At 43.7% G+C, this 19,933-nt stretch overlaps 1 protein-coding gene across 1 annotated transcript in view; it reads right to left on the bottom strand.

The window, feature by feature from the left end:
• Positions 1 to 19,933, bottom strand: part of SLIT3 (slit guidance ligand 3) — a 513,545-nt gene that overhangs the window by 450,987 nt on the left and 42,625 nt on the right. The window contains exon 3 of the mRNA XM_037127916.2: positions 14,270 to 14,341. Within this exon, the coding sequence (XP_036983811.2) occupies positions 14,270 to 14,341 (72 nt within the window). The remainder of the gene's footprint in view (positions 1 to 14,269; positions 14,342 to 19,933) is intronic.

The raw sequence follows: 19,933 nt of genomic DNA, 5'->3' as shown, positions 1-19,933 counted from the left end.
TTCTAGAGAGTGGCCCTTGCTATTCCTGCCTCCTTCCTGAATAACTTCCAGTCTCAGGGATTCTCCAGAAACCCATGGCAGTCTTTCCCCACCTAGTTCTGCTGAAGGGGCTGCAGTGAAATGCTTCTGAGTATTTACTACAAGCCAGACACCAGCCCCGATCCTCCTCATGTATGGTCTTTAGTTTTCCCAACAACCCCTCGAGCCAGAAATATAGACACTTCATAGACGAGGCAACTAGGCTAGGAGAGGGTCATGCACTGGTCCCAAGTCAAGCCACGTGTAAGTGTGGGCCGTGGTGGAAGAGCTCACGTCCCTTACTGCTCCGCCCTGCTCTCTTCTCCTTTCTCTGGTTCCATTCCTGCCGTCACTAGAGGCACAGTCCCGAGTTTGGTTCTCTGGGGAGGCAGAAAGCTCTGTCTTCCACTACAGGACCGTCTGCAGGTCTTAGGTGTACGGCTTCCAATAACTTCTCCTCATCTGCCCTCGTCCTTTCAACGCAACCAGTGCAGAGGGAACCTGGTGGGAGGGAGCCAGCCACGCCGGTCTAGGGGTGGAGGTCTGTCCTGCCTGTGTCTTCAAAAATCCTCTCTGGCTTTTATTTTTCCCTCATTTCACAGCTTCCTTTCAGTCTGTCTAATAATTCCTGAGGAGCCAATGGAAAATATATTCCCAGATAGAAGTTATGTATTTTTGTTAAATATAAGGAATAATAACATAAACCCATCAAAAATCTGCCAACGGTGGTGTTTCCGGTGTCGGCAGCTCACACCCCCACACAGACACAGGGGTTTTTATCACGGACTTGGAGTAATTTCAGCGTAGACACCGCGGGCGATAAATTTCACAAAGAAAACGCTGTCCGTAATTCTGAGTTAATGACAATGGTCAGGCTTTGATGTTGATACACATGAGGCCGAATGAAGAGAAAGCCACATTCATGGGCCGCTGGAGGGTCTGGTCTCCAAATGATCCGCTCAGGGAACAGCACACACGTCAGTGCGGGCGGGACAAGCAGGCTTCTATGTGCCGAGGAGCAAAATAACCCTTGCAATAACTTAGAAAAAAATATATATAGATTGGCTACACATATGCATTTAAATATGTGATATAATTACTTACTTGACATCTAATTAAAGGGTACATGTGAACTGCGGTCACAGCTAAGGACACCACTGCGTTCTGCTTTTCGGAAAAACCGAGCTAAGGCCAAGGCGGCGCGGCCGCTCAGTCGCTGCAGCCTGTGTGAACGTCTCCTGGAAGTCAGGTCCCTCCCCGGCCCGTGGCCTCGTCTGCAGAGCGAGGAAGGCGGGCAGCCCAGTACTCCACTCTCCCACAGCCCCGAGGGTGGCTTCCCTCAGTTCTGATAGGTCCGGGATTCAAGTCTCACCAACTTACTCAAACTTCCTAAGTTTCAGGGTTTTTTCCTCTGTGAAAAGGACACAGGAAGGATACAAAATAACTTTAAAAATTCAAAAAAAATTTTTTGATGAAAAATATTCAGACATATAGAAAAGGAAAGATGTGTTTTGAGCATTCCTATGTTCACCACTCAGATTCGACAATTGCTTTTATTTTGCTTTTGCTTTCTTTTCCTTTTCTTTCTTGTTCTTCCTCCCTCCCTCCTTCCCTCCCTCCCTTCCTTCCTTCATTCCTCCCTCCCACCCTCCCTCCCTCCCTCCTTCCCTCCTACAGAACCATTTCAAAGGAAATTATGGACACCAGAACATTTGATCCCTAAATACTTCAGCATGCATCTCAAAAAATTAAGGAGGTTCACTTATATAACTAGAGTACCATTATCACACTTAACAAAGTAACTAATTTCTTAACATTATCTGATGTCCAGTCCACTTCCATATTTCTCCATTTGCCCCCAAATTTTATTTTATACATTTGTTTGTTTAAACCAGGCTTCCACTGAGAGCCATGCATTGCATCTGGTTGCTGTACTTATCTCTAAAGCCTCTTTTTAAAACAATTATTTTTTGAAATGTAATATATACAGAAAAATACACACGTCGACATCATACGACTTGAAGCTGCACCCGGGGGACAGACCCCCAAACCTCTACCCATATGTAGAAACAGATGGCGATGCACCTCAAAAATCCCTTAATTCCACCTTCTACTGGCAACTCTCCAGTGATAAAAACCACCTGCCTTTTAAAGTAATTGACCAGGTCGGCCTGTTTTGAAGAGTATGTAAGCGGAACTGGGTTTGTGTGGCTTTTGTTACTCATTCTGTTTCTGAGATTTACCATGTCGTTACATGTAGCAGTTTGTTTTCCTGTTGTTTTCATTTCCAAATTTTTTTTTTATGTCCACGAGCGTTTGGCTTATTGGCAGCGCTTTTTTTTCATGTCCATGAGCGTTTGGCTTGTTGGCAGTGTGGGGCTATTGCAAACAGTGCCATTAGGAGCAGTCCTGTGTCTGTCTCTTTGTGGGGTGCGGATCGAGGGGAGGACTGGCTGGGTCATGGGCTGTGTGTAAGCTCGGCTCCAGTCGACTCTGCCAAAGAGTTTTCCAGACTAACTGTGTCAACGAGCCCCACAGGAGTGTGTGATACATGCAGTTTGTTTCCCATGTCACCAACACATTTTAGGTTATAGCCATTCCGATGGGGATGTGGAGAAGCCACCGTCGTTTTATTTTACATTTCCCTGGAGACTAATGCCGCACTGAGCATCTTTGCACGTGATCGCCGGTCATCTGGATGTTCTTTTGTAAATTGCCTGTTGGAAACTCTTAGCCATTTTCCTGCTAGGACACTTGTGTTTTTCTTATTGATCTGTAAGGGTTCGGTGTGTGTACATTCTCCACATAAGCCCAGCATCAGTCACATGCACTGCCAATATGCTCACCTCCTCTGTGACGTGCTTTTTCACTCATTTGATGCATTTTGATGAATAAAAGTTACTTATTTTAATGTATTCCAAGTTATTTTTTCTTAGTGCCTTCTGAATCTTAAGAACTATCAACTACCTCAAAACCATGAAAATATATTATTTCCTAAAAGCCATTATTTTATCTTTCACGTGTAAATCTACAATCCATTTACATCTGCCTTTGGGAATGGCTGGTGGCAGTGGGCAAGGCCACTGGTCTTCCGTGTGCCCATCCACTGCTCTGTCTCAGTCCCGTCGACAGACCAGCCGGTCCAAGCCGCTTCACAGGGCCACCTCGGTCACAAATCACGCCCTCCATCTGGGTCTTTGAGACAAATCTTGGTTCTTCTTCACCATTTGCATCTCCATAGAAACTCGAGAATCATTTTAATTTCTACAACCTGTTAACATTTCCATTGGGATTTCACTGAATTCTGTATATCAGTTTGCAGAGAACTGACATCTTTGAGATACTGAGCTGTCCAAGCCATGAACATTCCGCATCTCCATATATGTATATTTGAGTCATCTTTCATTTCTCCCAGCAAGATCTGTCCTTTCTGTGTTAAGGTCTCACGCGTCTTTCATTAGACATATTCCTGGGAAGCTGGTGTTTTTGATGGGACTGTAAGCATCATTTTAAGAAAATTCCTAATTGTTTGCCACTGGTAGATAGAAGCATTTTTAATGTTTGTTTGTTTGTTTATTGACCTTGTGTTCCGTAGCCCTGGGAATTCACTTAGGAATCCCAATAACTTATCTGTAGAGTATTTTGTATTTTCTATGTACTCAATCGTGTCATCTGCAAATGATATATTTCTTCTACTCCAAACCTTATACCTACTCTTTCACCTCCTTTCCTTCCTCCCTCCCTGCTTTTTCTTTTTTGGTCATTGCAGGGCCAGGACCTTCTAAAACAATGTTGAACAGAAGTCACAACGCCAGGCACCTTGTAAGAGGATCATTTGTGATATTTCACCATTAACTGTGATGTTTTCTTAGGTGTTATGCAGAGAAGCTCTATTTTGTTCTTAATATTTTAAATCACAGGTGGCGAACACAAGGCCCACGGACGGAATCCCGCCCTCCATCATGTTTCTACCCAATAGCAGCGCCGAGCTCCTTGCCTCTAGTTAAGGAGTAGTTACATTTATACAGTCCTAAAAGTACATTCAGCCCCTTGAAGGTAACCACGAGGTTGATACGGCCCCCGGTGAAAGTGAGTTTGACACCCCTGCTTTAAATGTTTTTCAATCATGAATTAGTGTTGTATTAAGTACTTTTTATTTATGGAGATGAAAAGACTTTTCTCATTTATTCTGTTGATGGGATGAATTACATTGTCATATTTCAAATAACAGAAGTTTATGTCTGACTCCTTCCATAGCCACATGCATGCTAGCAGGGACCCAGAATCCTCCGATACTGAGTCTCTGCATCCTGTACGTTCTTAGAGTAACTGTCAGTTCAGCCAGCTTAGGGCGAGGGAGGGAGCAAGCATGGGGAGCCCAGCCCTGCTCTCACTCTACGGACGACATTCCAAACCCAGCCACAGGTCCCCTCCTACCTTCCAGCGAGTTCTGAAAGTGTAGATTATCTCTGTCCTCGCGCCAGAGGCTCCCCACGCGTTGGGCTGTGTGACGCTTGTTCCTGGGGAGGGGTCCCAGGGACCATGATGCCCAAGTTGTTCATCATAGTCTGTTGTCTTTATACCCGAATGGATGTACGGCTCTGGTTTGCATTTGATTTGTGAAAAGTTTATTTTCTTAAACAGTTATTCAATTGTATTTTGGCTCTGGTGTCAAAAAATGTGCTGGAAATCTAATGTTCTTTCCATTTTATGTGTCTGATGGATAAATGCTTAAGGGTTTTTTTTTTCCTTTTAAAAGCCAATAGTTTTATTAGACTATGTTTCGATATTGTGCCTTCAGGGTCTGTTCTTCTATGCATTCAGTGTCCTTTCGATATGTAACTTCAAATCATCTTTTGTTTCAGGAAATTTTCATCATGATTACTTTTGCTTTGTTCTACCGCTTTAGTTTTCTTCCTCAGAGAGCCACGCTCTAAGTTCTTTGACCGATTTCCATATCTACTACTTTCTCGTGAATCCTTTTTACCTGGATATTAATTCCTTATTGATTTTAAAATATACCATATGCCATCTTTCATTTCTCTTAAAGCATTATCCATTATATGTATTTGCTCTTGAATTCCACCTAGATTAGTATGTATGTATGTATTTTTGGTGTGGAGCAGTAACATTTATTTCGCTCATAAATCTGTAATTCAAGCAGAGTTTGGCACAATCACTTTTAAAAAACCTTTCTATATTAGAATAGATTTAGATGCGCATAAAAGTTGGGAAGATGGTGCAGAGCAATGTCCTATAGCCACATCCACTGTCCCCATTATTGACACCTTACTACAGTGTGGTACAGTCCAGTGTGGCATTTGCCACAGCAAAGCAATACCTTATTCGGGTTCCTCTAGTTTTTAACCCACGTCTTCCTTCTGTCAGGATACCATCCAGGGTGGCCCATTATATTTAGTCATCGTGTCTCCTTTTGCTTTCTTGGCCGTGACAGTTTGCGACTTTTCTTGTTTTTTGATGACCCAGGCAGCACTGAGGAGGACTCTCAGGTGTTTTTCAGGCCGTGGGGATCTGTCTGATGTTTTTCTCATTAGACTGGAGTTATGGATGTTTGAGATGAAGACCACAGATGTAAACTGCTGTTTTCATGACATCGTATCAATGATACACACTTTCAACATGACATCGCTTTTAGTATTGGCCTTCATCACCCGGCTGAGGTAGTGTGTGTCCTGTTTAGTCAATACTATTCCCACCCAACCCTTTTCTTTCCAAACTCGAGGAGGAAGTCATTAGGCAAAGCCTGAGCCTAAGGACTGGGGAGTTACGCTCCGCCTCCTTGAGGGCAGAACACCTACATAAATTACTTAAAATGCTTCTGCATGGGAGATTCCTCATCTCCCCACTTATTTATATCAGTATGCACTCAAGGATATATATTTTTAAAGATTTATTTCTTTGTTTATTTGAGAGGGACAGAAATGTTAATGTGTGGTTGCCTCTCATGCACTCCCTGCTGGGGACCTGGCCCACAACCCAGGCATGCACCCTGACTGGGAATCGAACTGGCGATTTTTTGATTCACTGGCCGGCACTCAATCCACTGAGCCACACCAGCCAGGGATGGACTCATGGATACATATTTTATACTTTGGTTATAATCCAATGTACTTATTTTGCAGCCCAAATTGTTCCAGCTTTGGCATTGGGAGTTCTGTCAGTTTGCTCCTAAGCCCTCGTACGTGTGGGCTGTTGGGAGGCTTACTGGGGTTGGATTTATTTGTTTATTTTTGTGTTGTTCTTGTTTTTGAGCACTCTCTTTCTGGCACAATAGTTCTCACGCCCCAGCCGGTTTCTCTAAGATGCCTGAACTTTATATTGAAGGATGGCGTGAGAAGCCACAGTGGGCACTGGGATGCTTACTGCTGCTGCTGACAGAGCAAGAAAATATTTCCTTGTGTCCAAACCTTCCATACATGTTTATATGTATAAACCCATCTATATTAAGTGAAAGTATTATATAACAGGCTAAATGCTTGTTCGGACTGATGTGCCCGATGCTAACCCATCACCACGTGGACATCAGAACGCTCTCCACTGCCGTCTGAAGCCACCACTTCAACAGGGAGAGACCCGCCCCACCATCCACCACCTGTGCGTGGCTCAGCTGTGATGTCCACGTGCAGTGATCTCAGAGTTGTCAACCTGTGCCCCTGTGGGGAACGGCTCGCCCCCCAGAGCGCAGCACTCACGTGCTGTTCCGCCTGCTCTCAGCCTCCCAGGCTGCCCCCTGCTCCACACCTGCCTTTTCCCTCACCACCTTCCGTGAGGCTGACTCACACCGCCACCACCGGCTGCATTCCATCTTGGGGTCCTCCAAGTTCCAAGAGAGTTAAAAAGTTTGCACATGTGAAGGTTCGCTCCTTGCACTGTAAAATTCTGTGGGTTTTGGTCAACGTGTATGCCACATGCATGCCATTTCAGGTTTCCACAGCCTAGTTTCACCATCCGAAGCCCATCCTCTCCCATTCAACACCCCACCCGCTCTTCTTCCCCAAACTCCGAGCGACTACTGATCGGGATGATATGGGGCTCTGTTTAGCTTTGTGAGAGAATGCTGCACACTGTCTTCCACAGAGGCTGCACTATGTCACATTATAAAACAGTAAAAATGAGAGTCACTCTGCTTCCTCATCGGCAATGGCTGACGTCAGCGTTTAGCATGCTAGCCGTTCTAATAGGTGTGCAGTGGTATCTCACTGTGGTTTAATTTGCGTAACCCAAATGGAAAATGACATTGAGAATTTTTTTATATACTTATTTGTCATTTACACCTTCTTTGGTGCGGCGCTGGTTTAAATTTTTTGCCTGTTTTTTTTTCTTTTGGAGGCTAGGGTGGTTTGATTTTTTACTGTTGTATTTTATAAGTTCTTCATACGCAAGTCCTTTACCAGATTTGTTTTGCAAAAATTTTCTTCTAGTCTGTAGCTCGTCTTTTTATTCTCCTCAAAGTGCCTTTTGCAAAGCAGAAGTTTTTAATTTTAATGAAGTTCAACTTATTTTTTTTCTTTCATGGCTCGTATTTTTAGTATTATAGGAAAAAACTCACCCCCAAATTGAAGGTCATGTAGATTTTTCCCTTCTATCTTCTTCTAGAACTTATTTAACTTTACATTTTACATTTAAGGCTATGATCCATTTTGAATTTGATTTTGTACAAGAAATAAAGTTTCAATTTTTTTTTTACGGATGAACATCAAATTGTCCCAGCATCATTTATGAAAGGACTGTTCTCCTCTGAATTCTCTTCATGTTAGCCTTGCACCTCTGTTAAAAATCAGTGGGCCACATTTAAATGGGCCTATTTTGGGGTTCTCAGTTGTGTTCCATTCCTTTATACACCCATTACCTCACCAGCACCATGCTGTCTTGCTCAGTGTAGGTTGGTAGTAGGTCTGAAATTTGATAATGTAATTCTTCCAAGTTTGTTCTTCTTTGGTGTTGTATCGGCAATATTTATTTTGGTATTTTATTTCTTTTATTTTTAAATTGTTTCCTGAGTTCTTCACCAACCCTTTCAAATCCTACTTTGTTCTAATCATTTAATTTCTGAGTCTTTCAAATTCACACTTTATGTTGTTATTTTACAGTTTACACGATCTTAAATTTGTGCAGTTGGTTTCGTACTTTTCTATTATAGGTTTCGTCTGTCTTATAGTGACCCTTTTTCACATATTTTCATTGTTCTATGGAGATTATTATGTTTCTTATTCTTTTCTATTTTTCTTACAAAAAATTTGTATGAGTATCCATCATAGTCCTTTTGGTTGTTTATTTCCTAAATAAAAGAAATTCCTTTTAGTTTTATGAGGGAGGGGTAGAAAGTGACAGCTTTTTACCTTCAAGAGCCAAGAGCTCATTCTTGGTTTTTCTTGAAAACCAATGAAAAACATAGCCTTGTATTTTCTAATTTATGACCTTTCTGGTGATTTCTAACACTTTAATCAAGAAGTTTTCTTTTCATTTGTACTATTTTTCTGTTCTGATCAACTACTCCCAGAAGTTTCTTAGCAATGCTAGGCCTTTCTTTGAAAAAAAAGTCTGTGTTTGTTAGTTTGAGGAGTTCGTAGGGCCCAGAATCCTCCAGGTCCTGACAGTCCCCATCACATCACGATGCCTTTGCACTTACTGTGAACTGGATCCAGTCAGCTCCCTTCCAGTTGGGCGGCTTTTCTCAGACTGATCACTGTGTTTTCCAGGGAGTCGACATGGGTAATCTAAGTGATCTCCTGTTCTCGGAGTCGTACAAGTTTCAGTTGCCTTTCCTCTGCTTTTCCCCACACAGATGAGATCCCACAATGGTCTTGTAACCTCACATTGTGTTCCCCCACCTGCTTCTGGTAGGGGGTGGGGATTCACTGGGATACTCTGTCAACTAGTTTTATTGCAGATGCTGTCTGTGTCTTTGGTTTTGCTACCCCAGTGGCTAGGTATATTTTTATTTGGGAAGGAGGGATTTAAAATATTAAACCAACTTTATCTTCCTCAAATAAGGCAAGTTGGTAGTAATACATCATTTTAATGTATCACCAAACTTGTTTTGCTAATATTTTGTTAGGAACTCTGTTTATGATTTCATAAAAATATTTATGAAATATGTAGATTTATATTTTTTTCTTGAAGCATCCTTGTTGAGTTTTGTTATAAGAGTTATGCCATTGAAATAACAAATATCCATTCTTTTTATAGAGTTTATGTTAAATTGATATTTACTTCTTAAAATTTAGGTAGAATTTATTGGTGAAGGCATCTGAGCCTAGATGTTCTTGGTGGAATATTTTAATTAAAGATTTAATTTCTTTACTAGATATAAAACTATATAGACTTTCTATCCTTTCTTGCTTCAGTTTTCAATTTCACTTAATCTTTAACATCATTGAAACAAAGTTATCCAAAACTTGATCTAATAGTCATTTTTATGTTTACAAAATCCAGAGTTGTATCCACATTTTACCCCTCCTATTAGTAATTGAGTCTTCTTTCTTTTTGGTTTCTGATCAGTCCTGTCGATTTTTATTATTTTAGTATTTCAAAAATAAAAGTTTGACTTTTTAGAGTTTTTCTAATATAAATATATATTTATATTACTAATTTCCTTTCTTATACTTTGTTCTTTCTCTAGCTTGAGATACATACTTTCATCAAGATTTCAGCCTTACCTCTTTTTTAATTTATACTATACATAATATAGATCATAAATTGAATAATAGAGCTAAAAGGCTACACATTTTCCTCTGAATGTGGCTTTGACTGTAATCCACACACTGTGATATATTGTATGTTTGATAACATTCAGAAAATATATATCTTCAAATTTCTACTGTGATATATTCTGCGACTCAGAGCTTATTTAGAAGTATACTACTCAATTTGCAAATATTTTGAAATTTTCTACTTATCATTTTCTCAACGATTTCTTGACAATAATCCATGATTTCAATTCTCTATTATTTATTGAGACCTGCTTTCCAGACCAGCATTTGATAAAAGTTTCATATGCATTTGTAAAGAATGTTTATTCCACAGCTAGTTGCTTTAGTCAAAATTTGCTTTACATGTGTCTTTACCCCTTTATCATTATGGAATATTCCTCTTTATCTCCAATAACATTTCTTGTGTTAAAGGTGACTTTACCTATTGTCAATAGAGCCACACAAACCTTCATGTGTGGCGCCTTTCACAACATTCTTTTTGAAGGGATCGAGGCAGCGATCTTATAAAATGCCCCACCTACAGGATTTGTTTCCTCTTAATTTCATGTAACTTGTCCCTCTATCCTGCCCACTTCCTGGAAACCAAACCTGAGATCTAGCTAAATTAGATTTAGGGTGAATGCACTTAGCAGCAATACTTCATAAAGAGTGCTTTGGCTTTATATTTAGTCACATCAAAGATATGATAATCCTAGTCTCGTAATATTGCTGGATGAGTTCCTCAGCCTTCACACTGTTAACATTTTGGACTGGATAATTCACTCCTGTGAGCATTGTTCTGTACGTTGTAGGATGTTTAGCAACATTCTTGATCTCTACCCATTACATACCAGTAGCCTCCTCCAGTTGTAACAACCAAAAATGTCTCCAGACGATGTCAAGTGTGTCCTCTAGAGGGAAAAACTGGTACCGACTCAGAAGCACTGGTATAACACAAAAACTGGTATTAAAAAAGTACTTGATAAATAGTCCATAAGGACTTACCACGATGCCTTGTGCTAGGCTTTGAGATTAAGAGCTAAATGGAACATGATTGCTGACCTCAACATACTCAGAGTTTTGGGGGAAGACAATCGGGCAGATGGGGAATTAAAACATGGCGTGTTCAGTGCAGTGATGGGATGATGATGTGCTATGAGAGGAAGGGCACCTGAGTCAGGAGCAGGCACTCTTTCAAGGAAGAATAGAGACTTCTGAGTTGAGAACTACAGGACAGAATGGTCTTCCTTCACCATTAAAGCTCAAGAGACCAAACCAATAATGACCATTGTGAATGAAAATGAACAAACAAAAAACCAACGATCAAAACCCATATAATTTCCAGCCTGCATTTCAGAATATGACCAATAAACTCCCCAATACACAGGCACAGATCTAGTGTCAGGAATGAGAGCTGGAGAGGCCCCGTCAGCCACCTGCTTCTTCCATTGTTAACAGTAAATATTGGGTTGGCCAGAAAGTCCGGTTAGTTCTTTCTTTTAAAAAAGACATTGTTCATTTTCACCAATAACTTTATTGATTTGGATATTTTTAGTATCTCGGCCATCTCCCACATGGTAGAACATTGAATGTTCTCAATTAATGTCTCATTTTGATTGCTATTGACTTCAGCTGGCCTACCTGACTATGGAGCCTCATCCAGTGAGAAATCTCCAGCACGAAACTTCGCAAACCAACTTTGACACATTCAATCGGCCACAGCACCTTCTCCATACACTGCCCAAATCTTTTATGCATTTCAGTTGTGTTTTTACCTTTTTTGAAATAATAAAGCATAATATACCAAAAAATGTTGTGCATTTTCTTCCATCTTCAATCTTAAAATGGCTACGCCAAAATTCAATTTTGATAAGTTTTTTTAAATGCAGACTGATATGACAGCTATCACAACACGATCTAACAAAGTTGTTTCAAATGAAGTTAAAGACAACTAAAGGCTACTAGAGGCATCTTACAGACAAAACCAAACAAACTTCTGGCCAGCCCAATATATTGTATTTTCTCATCCTATAGCTCCCAAGCCTTTCGGGGGTGGGCAGACTGCATAAGTAATTCCAGATTAACACCAGTCAGGATAACATCACACACACTCCCTCTTGTTGACACTGAAAGGCCTTAAATGAGGTGCCTACCCAGCTGTGCATACCAGTCAGCTGCCTATACTTCTATTCTTCTTCCTGCCTAAGGGCTTTTTCAGTTTGCTTGCAATGTACGTCAGTGACTGGTTAACTGTTCACTTACCCTGATTCCTTGGGTCCCCGGCATAGCACTCAGCTCTCTTTCCCAGCCTCCACTGAGCTCTAGCCCCAGGTATGTAAGAGTGGGAGTGACATGTTCTCCTTCTGGGTCTCGCCCATGAAACCTCCCATGTGCAATCCGTCCTGCTGTTCTCCCTCCCACTGGCTTGATGCAGACAAACATTGGTACTTTCAAAGGCAAGATTTGGAGATGGCAGAGCTTAGGAGGGGCAGGAACCCATGTTTCTGAGAATCCCCTTGGAGCACAGAGACCCGGCAGCCAGGAATTCCCTTACTGAGTTCGATATGAATAAGAAGTAACCTTCCATCGGGTTAAGCCATGAGACTTGAGGGTTTATCTAGTACCAGAGCTAGCCTTACCCTCCTAATAAGGCAAAGGAGAGAAAGAGGCTCGCCCTGCAAGCGCGACTTCCTCAGTCCCCCAGATACACGTGGAATTTCAGCCATGATCACCAAGCCTGAGCAAAGTGCCTTTGCCATAACATTTCACTGATACGCCCTGGAGTTAAATGGGTGCTGGGGGGGGGGGGCTATGTGCGGGGCCATTGCTAAAGCCCACACTTCATCTAATGTCTGCAGCACAGAAGAATGGAAGGACGTGGGCTCTGATGTTGGACGGATGTGGCTCTGAGTCTTGGCTCCCCCCTGACAACTCTCTGGCTCCATCTCCCTGGGCCTCTGTTTCTTCATCTGCAAAATGAGGGTAATAACACCTCACAGGAATTTTGTGGGGATAAAATAACAGCATATAAAACACTGGCACAGTTCCTAGCATATCCAAGGTACTCAATTAGTTCCCTTCCAACAACCATGAAATAAATGAATTGGAAATTTATTTACCCTTCTAATCAGAGCACTAAGCAAGAGGTGGCCTTTTTATTAAGGACTGTATTATTTATCCTTCCACAGAAATGTCGCATATTTCATAGAAAGAAACCAAGTCCAAAAAATACTTGTGTTTTTTCCCTACATTTAAATAAGGGGAAGAATTTAAGTTTTAAGAAAACTTAAAAACAGAAGAGTCAATAGAGGCAACATTCATTACTTTTACAACTATTTTCCCGTACAAGAAATAAATGTCATATTTCCAAACCAACGGCAGCAGAACATACGCTGACCTTTGACCCTGCAGAAGAGAAATAAATGAGACCATTTACACAGCAGAGGGAGAGTAAGGGATTCTGCTGGGGAGCATCCCTTCCCATTCTCACGTTGTCCCAGATGAGCAGTCACAGAGCTCACAAGTTGGTGGCAGGCCCTCCACCTTCCCCAAGCCCGTCCCTGTCGATGACAGAGATGGGCCCATGTGGAACATCCTTCTAGGTAAGCTGGCAGAGCGGTGAGCTCTTGCAGGCCCTTGGACTCAAATGCAGGGGAGGGAGGCTGAAATGTCGAGTCGACCAGGACACAGAAGGAAGCACGAGAGAGACGCCCACCAGCATGACTAAGTGCTCTTGGGGACAATCCCCGCTCAGAGGGGCAGAAAGCAAATATCCAGATGTTGTGAGCTGCCAGCTGTGATTAACTGAAGGAAGGTGAAGCTGCCCACTTAACCATCTGAGCAGCTCCCCTCATCAAAGTGACCCAGAGCCTTTCCGCAAACGCATTAATCAACGAAACAAATGGAGGCTCCATCCATCTCCCATCTTGCCCCTCTTCTTCTCTCCCTCTGATAGAGTCAGAGCAGCGGCCTATTTTTAAACCACTGTCAGCATATTCTCTCTCGTGGAAATGTGTGGGCTTCCTGACGCAGGCTGATGTGCACTCAGAGGCACAGGCACTCCGAGGGCTTTGCCCACTCGCTGCCCTTCCTCTCCCATGAGAACAAGGCGGAGAGGCACAGGGGAGGGGAGGGGGCTTGGTGCAGGAGCACACTCCCCATGCAGAGGAGCAGGGAGCATCTGATCCTCTGGTTTCCACGACAGGGAGTGGGCTTCCTTCCTCCTTGAAAGTGAAGGCTGAGGCCCAGGCCAGAAGCAACCCCACGTACAAACACCAAGAGAGAGCTTAAGGCTGAGAAGAAGAAAAACAAACCCCAGATGCCAATTCTAGCATCTTGTAAAGGAAAAGTGCTTATGTGAATCTCAGTGTCTCTGCAACATGCATCTAATGTGCTTTAAATAAAATAGCAAACGTTTTATTAAACATAGGAGACTGGTTTTTTTTTTAAAGCAAGGTTGCGATGAAGCCAATTTACAACAAAAAAAAGGAAGAGGAGGCAAAAAGACTTTTCAAGAAAGGAGGTTGTGCTGTACTTACAATCGCTCCAGCTGCTTCAGATCCTGGAAGGCACCTCTCTCGATGATGCTGACCTGGTTGTCTTCCAGATGCCTAGAACCACAGAAGCAACGTGGGTCAGGGACAAGAGGGGCTCAGGGACCCCAGGCTAGGCTCCATGCCATGCAGGCCTGGCCATTCAGCCCCTCCCACAACCCTTGGGGCTCCCCCAGCTGGGGTGAGAATGGTAGGACACAGTAACTCCCATCCCAGCCTGGCATCACGGTAACCAGGGTTTCGCCGCCTGCACACTTCTACCTGACAGATTGGTTTCCGTGCCTCTATTTTAGGAATGTTCTCAGCAAATGTCCCCCCAAGCACTGCAGGGTGTTGCACAGAGAAGGAAGAGGTAAAAGCTGCTTATAGAAAACTACACGTGGAATCAGCGCCTCTTCCCTCAAAGACTCAGAAAGGCTTCACTGGAAAAGGCCTGCTCGGCTCTGTCTCTGGGCCGTCGAGTGGAAAGGTGAGGCTACTGTCGGAAGGCCGCCTGTGACGAAGGAAAAGCAGCCTGGTGGCAGGAATCCTGTCCCCAGCGCCTGCCTGCTCCCCACATGCAGGCGACGGTCACAAAAGCTTGGGCTCCCCAGCCACAGGCTCTGCTGACCTACAAAGTCTTCGATGCAGGTGATTAAAACCCTCAACACTCTGCGTGAGAGAGTCCGGTTCGTGCATATGGCATTTCCTAAAAATTGAGCATACAATGAAACATTTGTTTCCCTATTTTTTTTTTAAATGGCAGCTTAAAATGGATTAGCTGGATGGTCGGGAAGGGAAGCAATGAAACTGCATAGTTTCCATCCAGGGCTGACCCTGGTGGCGGCAGGGGACTTAGCGGAGGTGCAGTTCCGATTGAAGTGTGCTTGTCTGGAGGGTGGAGTTTAGGAAGGGCCTGGGTTCCTCTGGATTTGCCAGCAGAGGGGCACCCTGGGCACGTGGAGGGAAGGCAGCAGGAAGGCAGAGCAGGCTTGAGGGGGTTTAGTCCTCCATCCATACAGATTCGTCCCACAATAGCCCTCCACCTCCAATACCTTGGATGGTCCATAATCCCATGTGCTTCTTAGGCTCAACACTTGGGCCTTTGTGTTTATGTTCAAGTCCATCTTTCTCACTCTGAGTAAGGACCGAGAGGGTAAGGACTTCTGTTCATCATCATACTCCCAGCCCTCACCCAGTTGCCTAGACAGCAGCCATGTACTAACAGCTGACTAGGGGATGAAAAACTAAAGCAGACTTTGGGCCTCAGCACAGCCTCATTTTACATGAAGGAAAAGGCTAGTCTAGGTCACATGAGATGTCTCACTCAGACCATCCGAGTGAAGAGGGTATTTTGGCCGCAGTGATATTTTATATTTTTGTGAATTGGTTGCAAACAATTAAAAATCAGGGTGTTACACACAGATACACGCACACCAAACTCCTTCTGAAAACTCAGCTGTCCCATTTGCAAATATCAACAGCTGGCCAAAACTGGGTATGCATCAGGCAAGGCACACGAGCTCCCCAGTCTGCCACATCCTCTCCCATTCTGAGTTGCACGCTCATGTTACTCCTGGCCTCTGGAGACTGGCCTCTTCCAGGCTCCTCGTTTTATATAGACAGACACCAGGAAGCAGAACGATTAAGAGACTTGCCCAAGGGGAAATTATTTCTATCAGGTCACACAGCTAGCGTGGGCGGGCTCTCTAAGTCCCACTTTGGTGTGCTTGCCAAATTTGATTTGGAGTCCCTTTCCTGTCTCCTTACGAGTTGATGGTGTGACATTGGGCTATCTGGTCAACCTCTCTAGGCCTCCCTCTCTTCTTTTGTAAAACAGAAGAAAAAATTGAAAAAGAACATTTCATAAGTGAAACTAGAAATGGAGTAAAATGTGTAAATTACGTAGCCCAGGATCTGGAGTATAATTAGAAGTTTAATAAATGTTCTTTTCCTTCCCTTCCCTTTTCTTCCTTTTCCATCCTGCCATATGGCAGTGAGGGCCTTGGAATGCTAATAGACTCACACTAGCACATCTTGCTAAACAGGGACGCAGCCCAATATTAGTGATGGGTGGTTTGTTCAGCTGCGTTTTCACTATCAATCAATCCATCACAGAGCTTGTTGTCACACGACTTCCCAATTATAACAAGGAACAACAGTAGGGTGGCCGAGTGCCACATCCCCTCTGGGTTCTGAAGGAGTCCAACTCCAGCCTCCTAGGATGAATCTCTTAGTTCTGTGCTAATTAACCTAACACTGCTAGCTTCTTTCAGAAAGGGGAGTAGAAAATGCAAATATATCTGTGTGGACAGCTTCCCCTTTCTGAATTGTTAAGGCCCTGGAAGGCTACCTTTTACCAGCTCCACCACGTCAGAAGCCTCCTTGACTCTGGCTTTCTGTTGGGCTCGGCTAGTTGGAGTGCCCAGCGGGACATCAGAGGGTAGGAGGACAATGAGTGAGGTTGGGAGACTTATTGCCAGCTCCCTTCCCGCCAAGTCACCTCCGTTTGACTTCATCTCTCTACCGAGGACCACAGGCCCTGTCAGGCAGTCCCTGATTCTGCTAGGGTAACCACTTCCTCCCCCTGCTCCTTGAGGACTACACACCTGTTGCCACTCACCCCAGGGACCTATACCCCCTCTCCTTGCCCACGCCTTTGCAGATGACTCTTTATTTAGCTCTCCTCATTTGTCCTGTGAGAATATCATCTGTTTCCTGCTGGGACCCTGATTGGTGGGTATCTGGGGCCCCTTCTAGATCTGCTTCCTACAGCTGTAGAGTCCAGCTTAGTACCCGGCACTTAAAGGCTCAAGGAATAATCAATTTTTGATGAATCACTGAATCAATGAGCTGTGAGACTCCCACCCCCACTTCTAGGCTGAAATGCAGTTCTGGAGCTCATGCTAAAGCCCTCGCCACCACTGTCCTACTGACCAGATGCAGGAGGTCAGGGGATCCAGGAAAGGCTGGAGCGTCCATGGTCCGAGTCTGTTCTGAGTTCGGACACAGATCATGTTCATTTTCAGCCCTTTGGGCACTGCTCTTTTTTCAGTTCTAACATTGGATCAGAATCGGAAATTGCCCCCATGTGATGAAGGCTGGGTGGAGTTTAGCTCTTTTATTAACCCCATTTGGATAAAGCTGTTGCCCACATTGTTGGCATAGCAGAGTTCTTGCAACAGACTACGAAGAAAGGGAGCTAATTGGCAGCACCAGAATAGACCTTTTCCTACTGCTACCCCAAGGGAGAAAGAATTGTTATCTGCAATTCTTATAGCTTCTCTCCGAATGCATTTTACCTGGGAAGACTGCCTTTGGGTGAGACCGAAGTTCCCTAATCCCTATTTTATCTGCTGTTGCCCATTCACCAGTGCCATGTTAACCGTTCTGCTGGGAAATGGTGGGGTGGGGGGGGCAGCTCAAATTATTCGAGACCATCGAGGCTTTTCGGCTTCACTATAAACTGTAAATAAGAAACAGATACAGGGAATGTGCCAAGGTGTGATGAAATCTTTTCTGAAAAGATAGTTGTCTAGGTTACTCGGATAAAAAGAACAGATTGAGGGAAAATGTAGTTTCTATGTCTGGCTATTTTATTGGTAGTTGTTAGAAAGCATTTCTGCTATCCCACCTACCAGATTCTCTTCCAGTAACACAGGCTCCCTTGACCGGGATTGTCTTTGAGTTGATAAGATAGTGAAACACATTATATTAATGGAGCCTATGAAGTGGGGGAAGAGAGAGGGTTTTGGCATTGCTTATCAAAATAAGAAGAACGTACCAATAAACTGCAGTCAGAGGAATGTTGTAGACCATCCAGAGGATGTTAACACGATCTTTTGTGATCATTTTAAAGTTTCGATTTGCAGAGAGCAGATATGGAAATCGGAATTTTTATTAGTCTTTCTGATGTAATGGTAAAAGAAAATCAAAGGGTTATTTTTGACTTTGTTAAAAAATGAAGCATTAGGTGAAATTTCTGACTTGTATAAAAGGAAATCTTTCACGGATGCTGGGGGGGCTAGGAATGGAAAATAATAATAACAATAATAAGAGAAGTTAAATGTTCCGTAAGCTGACAAAATGACCTGGAATCAGGTGTTTACTGCCTACATCTCTGCAATAAAGACAACCTAACACTGAGCTGTGGAATTCCCTTCCTCCTTCCAACCTCTGTTCTGAGGCACACACATGCCTGTCGGAGCTGCTGGTCACTAGACAGATGTGTGACTGCTTAGCCTCCAAGCGGTGTCCAACCCGCATGCAGCCCAGGACGGCCGTGAATGCGGCCCAAAGCACAGTCGTAAATTCACTTAACACATGATGAGCTTTTTAGTGATGACGTGTCATGATATACTGAACGTGTGGCTCAAGACAACTCTTCTTCTTCCAGGGTGGCCCAGAGACACCAAAGAGGTTGGACATCCCTGACAGAGCAAAAGAAAAGACTTGGCAGAGGGTGGGGTGGAGGAGAGTCTACAGGCCGAAGACCGGAGACGGGGGCGGGGAGAGCACCTGCTGGCCGGAGGCCCAGCGTTTGGATCCCAGCGCCCCCACACTGGTGCTCAGGGACCCTCGGGTGAGCCACAGCGCATCAGAGCTGCATTTGCAAAATAGGTTCCCTATTCCCTTCTTGGTCTTCTGAACTTCCAATAATGCGAGAGGCATTGCCTAGAGGTTGGAAAGCGCCCGTCCTGGGTGCTCGTTCGCCCTCCCTCAGTTACCTGCCTTGTGGAGCTGGGATCTCTCCGCCCCATCTGAGCCTGTTTCCTCTGGTGCACTGGAGTTAACAACCACGTAACAGAGAGTTTGGTCTGTGGGGCATGCGTACTGCATGCATCTTAGTCATCGCCATTATCACCACCACTACCCCTTCTCCATCAGGAGGAGAGTGTTATACATGTAATATTCCACAAGTTGAGGTCAGAGTAAATAGACTGTTCAGGAAAGTGTGGAAAACAAAGAGTGTTGTATGGGCAATTATGAGAGTTATATGGACCTTTATTTGATATGGGTTGCACTGTATCGACCCCAAATTCATAGATTAATGTCCTCACCCCCAATGTATCAGAATTCAACCTTCTTTTAGAGATAAGGTCTTTACTCGGTAATCAGGTTAAAATGAGGTTATTAGGATGGGCACTAACCCAATATGTTTAGTGTCCCCATAAAAAGGGGAAATTTGGATGTACATGCGTGAGTGAAGACGATGGAAAGGGACCTGGGAGAAGCCACCATCGAAAAGTCAAGTAATTCCTCAAGGAGGCCAGCAGAAGCTAGGAGGGAGGCCAGACCAGACCTTTCCCCACAGCTCTCAAAAGGAACCAACCCAGCTGACACCTTGGTTTTGGACATCTGGCCTCAAGGGCTTTGTGAGACAAAAAATTTCTATTATTTAAGCCACCCCATTTGTGGTACTTTGTTACAGCAGCCCCAGAACTAATATACTATTCATCCTTTATTTTGTAGGTAAGAAAAGCAAGGCCAAAAGAGGTGTAATGATTTGTCCTAAGTCACAGGGGCAGTTGATTCTGAGTCAGGACCCAACCTGGCACTCCCAGGCACTAGAACAAAATCCACTGTGTTATAAAAGGCTATAAATATAAACAAGGTGGCGGCTTCAGATACCAAGACTTTAGCTGATATTTCTACTAAAGATCTGCCAGG

This window comes from Artibeus jamaicensis, unplaced genomic scaffold (genome assembly GCF_021234435.1).
Source record: "Artibeus jamaicensis isolate MK-2021 breed Jamaican fruit bat unplaced genomic scaffold, CSHL_Jam_final scaffold_3151, whole genome shotgun sequence".
Taxonomy (NCBI): domain Eukaryota; kingdom Metazoa; phylum Chordata; class Mammalia; order Chiroptera; family Phyllostomidae; genus Artibeus; species Artibeus jamaicensis.
The sequence above is the reverse complement of the archived record's forward strand: the minus strand, read 5'-3'. Positions and strand labels throughout refer to the sequence as shown.